Source organism: Plectropomus leopardus, chromosome 19, assembly GCF_008729295.1.
Source record: "Plectropomus leopardus isolate mb chromosome 19, YSFRI_Pleo_2.0, whole genome shotgun sequence".
Taxonomy (NCBI): domain Eukaryota; kingdom Metazoa; phylum Chordata; class Actinopteri; order Perciformes; family Serranidae; genus Plectropomus; species Plectropomus leopardus.
This window is the reverse complement of record NC_056481.1, coordinates 2,128,854-2,135,008: the sequence shown is the minus strand read 5'-3', so window position 1 is coordinate 2,135,008 and position 6,155 is coordinate 2,128,854. Positions and strand designations below refer to the sequence as shown.

Sequence of the window (6,155 nt, the reverse complement as noted above, 5' to 3'; positions counted from 1 at the left end):
CGGAGTACAGCAGCGAGTCAAAGAGCTCAGTGGAAGTATCACGAGACACATTCAGATCCCTCCTGACCCAAACGTCAAAGGTGAGACACACAAAGATTTAGCAACATGTCCGCACGCAGCTGCAGCTTTTTCCGTGTGACATAAACCTGCCTGTTCTCTCCAGAGCTGCACCTGTACGAAGGCTTCATCGCTCGTCTGGAGACGGACTCCGCCGTGCAGAGTGTTTGGCGAAGTGGCCTTCACATGTTGGGCTTGCAGAGGTCAAAAGCTGTGGACGCGTCAGACGCCTGGCAGGACTCAGCGAGGACTCTGCTGCACAGAATCTTCCAGAAATGGACGCCGTCAGACAAACAGAGCACGGAGAGCCTGTGTGGCGACTTGTTGCACTTCACGAAGAGTCTCGGCACGGCGCACACAAGGATGAGCTTCCTGGACGGTTCACAACCTCCGATGGTCAAGGTCGGTGCAGAAGAGTGAGATTCAAATAAAAAGTTATGTTTCAATAATAACCAAATGTTTTTTTTATTTACAGACGTCCGAGCTGATTTCGGAGACTTTGGTTCAGATTTTGAAAGGCGAGCCGAAGGAGAAACTCCCCGGCGGCTGGACGAGCACCGGTCCTCTCGTTCAGGGACTTTCTGTGTTCATGGTCGCCAATAGGTGTGACATCAACCTCGGAGTGAGAGGCTGGGCCGAACTGTGTCTCCTGGTGTCCTCAGAGGCTGCGATGGACAAGAAAAACCTGGACGCGTTGCTTAGTACTTTCCAGCAAGCATCATAGTAAGTTTAGCAAAAATCAGAAAAGTTTACAGATCACTGCCTCCAGTTTAGTATCTGACCAGACGTCGTCCCGTCTGTCCCTGAGATCTGACGCTGAGTTACAGAAAAGTACAGAAAAGTGTTTAATGCAGTTCGTTATGATGTCACAGTGACCTCTGACCTTTTGGATATAAAACGTTATCACTTCAGTATTTTATCTTAGTAGTTATTTCTGTGAAATTTTGTTAGAATAAGCGCGAGAATTAGTGAATTATGGCCAAAACATGTTTTGACTTTTGTGCCAAATTTCAGGAGACCTTCTTTTGAGAACGTGTTCGCGAAATGAGACAGAGGCAAGGTCACACTTACTTTGAGTTTTATTTTTGAGTTTTTATCTCTGAAATCGAGTCTGTTCATCACTGAGTCCAAGTGGACTTTTGTGCCAAATTTAAAGAAATTTCCTCCAGGTGTTCTTGAGATGTTACTTTCATGAGAATGTGACAGAGAAGGTGATAGTGACCTTGACCTTGATTCAAAGTGGATATTTGTGCCAAATTTGAACAAATTCCCTCAAGGTATTCTTGAGATACCACACTCATGAGAATGTGATGGATTAGGAGCAACCTTGACCTTTTGACCTCCAGAATCTTATCAGTTCATTCTTGAGTCCAGTTGGAAGTTTGTGCCGAATTTAATGAACTTTACCCAAGAGATTACTGTAATGAGAATGCAATAGACAAGGTCACAGTGACCTTAACCTTTGGCCACGCTGACCAAATTCTAATTAGTTTATTGTTAAGTCAAAGTGGATGTTTGTGCCAAATTTGATGAAATTCCCTCAAGGGTGTTTTAAGATATCACATTTACGAGAATTAGACAGATGCAGATTCATCCCGACCTTGACCTTCAATCACCAAGCTCAAATCAGTTCATTGTTGAGTCCAAGTGGCCGTTTGTGCCAAATTTGAAGAAATTCCCTCAAGGTGTTCTTGAGATATCGCCATTTTAGAGGCAGAAAGAGGTCAATTTACGAGGTCTTTGAACATGACGTCTGCGGCGTATTGGCGTCCGATCTTACGTAACATGTCTCTTCTCTGTCGTCTCTGCAGCACCGTGGTGGCTCTGATAAACGTCTGCATGCAGCAGTTGGTGTCGGAGCTCGTGCTGCTCGTTCCTCTGCTCCTCAGGCTCAGACAGCCGGGGGCCGACGCAGCGAGAGTGGGTCCGGCTGTGGAGGAGGAGAACTGGTCGGGACTCGAACGAGTCAATTTCAGCAGGTTCAGGGAGAATATACATCCGTACTCGGACAAAAGAAAGTAAGTTTGTCTCACAGTTTAACTGAAGAGATGAAACAGATTTTGTTTAAAGATTCTGATTCTGATTCTTGTCTCCACAGTGAACAAAGACTCCAAAATCAAAGAGGAATTGAAGTCATTTGTGTCCGGGTTTAAAAAACGCAAAATTATATAAAAATCTTCATTAACAAATTCTCAAACTGTATAATCCAAGTTTTTAATGCTATAATGTCTGCTGAGTCTCTCCTGATTTAGGAAGACAATAATTGATCCCAACTTAAAATTGAGATTATATATATATTTACTTATTTATATATTTATTTATTGTTATTTATTTATTTGTGCATTATTTTGATTGAAAAAAGTATTAATTCAGACACTATTTAGGCACCAGTGCAATTTTAAAAGTATCGTTTTAGCACCATCATCAGAAAAAATACACAAGATACTCAACTATACTCATTACAGGGTCTTAAAGAAGGTATAATTAAATAAAGTAGGCAGCAGTCGACCATCAGCTTCTGTGTTCAAAGAGGTTAAATGACAAACTAACTAACTACATTTTTGCAAAAACTTTACGACTGAAACCAAAAATATAGTGAAAGTTATCTCTGCTCTCTTCAAAGCCAGACTCCATTGACAAAAGCAGTAATTTTACCTCTCTGAACACGGGAGCTGCCGGTCGACCGCTGCCTCCGTCAGTTAGTGTGTTTGTGTTGTTTTGTGACTTCTGTGTTTTAAAAAGTTAGTTTAGATTCACCAAAATCACACAATAACACAAACAAACAAACATGGAGGCAGCGGTAGACCAGCAGCTCCTGTGTTCACAGAGGTGAAATTATTGTTTTTGTCAATTTAGTCTGGCTGAAGAGAGCATAGATAACTTTGACTTCAAATTCAGGTTTAATGCACATATTTTGAAGTACTAAACATACGACTGGATAAATTAGAGAGAGTTAGAAACAGATGTTTTGGACCCCTGTGTCGTCAATTCATCAAGAATTTTCTCCGTTTTTGGATTCTTCATTCACTGTGTGCGAGAAAAACAAAGTTTTCTTTATGAATTCAATCTCACATGAGGTGAGTAACTGATGTATGATTGTTTTTTTCACAGGAGGATGCTGAGTCTGATCCAGCAACGCTTATCTCTGGCTGAAGAGACGCCTCTGCTCCTCACGAGCTGGTTGTCTCTGGTCGCGTTTGAGGATGTTCCTGAATTTTCAGACCTGACGGGAATCACCGCAGAGCACCTGATCCAGAGTCTGATGTACCGGCTGAGAAAATGTGGAGAGTTACGGGACAACAACAGAGCACAGGAAGTTGTAAAGGTGGAAAAAAAATAAATAAATAACAGTATTTATCATTCAAAATAACTTTATCTTTAACCCTTTGAAACTTGAGCAAACATAGGTAAAAAGAAATGAGCAATAAAAAAGAAACGTCCCAAAAATAAATAAGTTATTCATAGAAAGTTACAAGAAAACCTCCTGAAAATAAACAAAAATAAACTTGAAATTGAATAAATAAAGTTTTTTTTTAAAAATTTTTTTAGAAGTACGTATGCTTTTTTCTTCTGTAACATAATTTGATACTTAAAATTAGTAAAAATATGAATATCATTTTGTGGATGTTTTTTTTTAATTTTATTATTGTTTTTTTAAATTTATTTATTAAGATTTTCTTCTGATACTGCCTTCATTGTAAAACCAATTTTTCCCGTCATTTTCTTGTCATCCTTTACTAATTTCTCATCATTTGTTGGACCTTTTTCTAAGCATTTTGTTCAGGTTTCAAAGGGTTAAAACGATCCTTTGTGATGTTTTGCAGCACACTCAGAAAACCCTGACCCATATCCTGCAGAGGGTGGACAAAGAGAAGGACAGGTGAGGACATCTGAGACGTCCCTCTGGTGCTCTGTGGTGATTTGCTCATTGTAATTTCTGCTTCGCGTCTGCAGGATGATCGAATCGGGAAACGTGAAGTCGGCGTTCATGAGCAGCGTCAGCGTGGTGAAGAGCACGTGTGGGATGGCGCGGCTCGTCCCGTGGTACCCGGCGGCGGTCCTGTCCTACCAGCTGGTTTTGAAACTGGCAGAGATTCTGGATGCTAAACTGAGGAAAGAGGTAATAATCTGTTTGTGCACTTTGTCTGCCTCTTTTTGGAACAGCAACTTTAATTCACTGTTTTGTGCTTTTTAGTCGTCGGACGATGAGTATGAGACCTCAAAGCAGAAACTTTTGGATGAGCTAAACGCTGTGCAGCTGCAAATCAGCGAGTGGAGAGACGAACTGCTGCAAAAACCTCTCATGACGACATCGAAGTGTCTCACCTACCCAAAGGAAATAGAGGTACGCTCAATATTTGCCTTTTTTTTGACTTTGCATGTAAACTGAACACATAGAAGAAGGCGTGTGAGTATTCAGAAGCATAAAGAGATACAAACAATTATGTAATCAAAGTTAGTAATAATACTGATAGTAAAAGTAACAATAGCAATAACAGCAACAACAACAACACAGAACATTTGGATGAATAAATGATAAATCAAATCTTTGCATTTTTGATTTTGATTCATCAGGGAGAAAAATAATAATTCCCGCACGGTTGGTGCTCGGGTTAAAAATGAAGTGTGCGTTGTTGTAACTGTGTTCAATCCTTAGATTTGGGATTCACTCCTGAAGGTGGACTGCTCTCTGGAAGAGGTTTCCTCCCGCTGGAGGTTAAGCCTGAAAAAAGATCTCAAAAAGAGGATTTCCAAGGTCAGTGAATGTTTTTTAGATCCGCGTTTTAATGGATGTTATCTGTCTTGTTGTAGAGTTAAGAGACCCAAACCCAGATTACGAGAACCTCGTGGCGGCGGGTGAATGTTGAGCTGTTTTCTTACAGGCGAGCGACGAGGACAAAGTGCTGCTCTGCTGCCTCGAGTCGTCCTCCGCAGCTGTTAGGAAGAGTGAAGATGTTGTACAGACGTGTTTCCATGAGCTGTGTCAGTCTGCCATCAAGACAATCTGCCAGGTACAGTGAATATTAATGCGGGACTCCCCAGGTGATCCATCTCAGTCATAGTCTGAGTCACCACCAGGACCAGGTCTAGACTGGTTTGAATGGGGGGCAGAAAGAGACGTTTGCGGGTAAAATGAGATATTCTTTAGGCGCCTATGCTGAACTGTTTTGAGATTTCATCCAAAGATTTTTGATTAATAAACTCAGTTTTGTGCCTTTTTATGCACTTTGGCAGTAAAACCTAATTTACAACCCGCGGGCCCAAACTGGCCCTCAGCAGGGTGCCAAGTGGCCCCCAAACATTTTCCATTTCACAAAGAAAATAAAGTGATTCACACCGGGAAATGTTTTTGTACTTTAACTCTCCATAAGCTGCCAGAGAGCATAAAACAGCATCCAGATAGAGCTGGTTTATCAAAACCCCCACAGAGGTCCGAGCTAAGACCCTCATGTCCCAAAATCTTAGAAATGTCCTTATTTCTTAGGAATGTCCTTAAATCTGAGACAGGTCCTAAAGTTTTAGAAACATACTAAAATCCAAGAAAAGTCCTAAAATCCTAAAAATGTCCTAAAATCCTAGAAATGTAATAAAATCAGAGAAATGTCCTAGAATCCTAGGATCGTCCTAAAATCTTAGAAATGTTTTGAAATCCTATAAATGACCTAAAATCTTAGAGATGTTCTATAATCCTACAAATGTCCCAAAATCCTTTAAATGTTTTAAAATCCTAGAAATGTCAAATGTCAAAAAACCATCCTAAAGCCTAGAAATGTCCTAAAAATCCTAGAAATGTCACTGACAGTTTGACAGCACTCGTCTCGTTGAATAAGATCCTCATGTTCAGAAGGAGTTCATTCTCGAACCAAAAACCCCCTAAACGTTTTTCAGAGAGGACAGGAGGGGGACCTGATGCGGACTCTCAGCTCCAAGGTGAAGGACCTCCCTGATGTTGTCTTGTCTGCTGTTGTGGTCGAGTCAGCAGCTCGATTCAGAGACAACTCTGTGGTCCAGCTGCTGGATCCTCAGTCCGCCATCAACCACCTGCTGTCTCACAGTACTGCGTTTTATTTTTTCAGCGTTTATATTTTGTCTTATTT

The 6,155-nt window shown here is 41.0% G+C and overlaps 1 protein-coding gene across 1 annotated transcript in view; it reads left to right on the top strand.

The window, feature by feature from the left end:
• Positions 1 to 6,155, top strand: part of rnf213b (ring finger protein 213b) — a 46,447-nt gene that overhangs the window by 4,784 nt on the left and 35,508 nt on the right. The window contains 11 exon segments of the mRNA XM_042508178.1: positions 11 to 80; positions 164 to 459; positions 533 to 780; positions 1,869 to 2,075; positions 3,169 to 3,382; positions 3,882 to 3,937; positions 4,012 to 4,177; positions 4,253 to 4,402; positions 4,715 to 4,813; positions 4,941 to 5,069; positions 5,947 to 6,112. Coding sequence (XP_042364112.1) covers positions 11 to 80; positions 164 to 459; positions 533 to 780; positions 1,869 to 2,075; positions 3,169 to 3,382; positions 3,882 to 3,937; positions 4,012 to 4,177; positions 4,253 to 4,402; positions 4,715 to 4,813; positions 4,941 to 5,069; positions 5,947 to 6,112 — 1,801 coding nt within the window.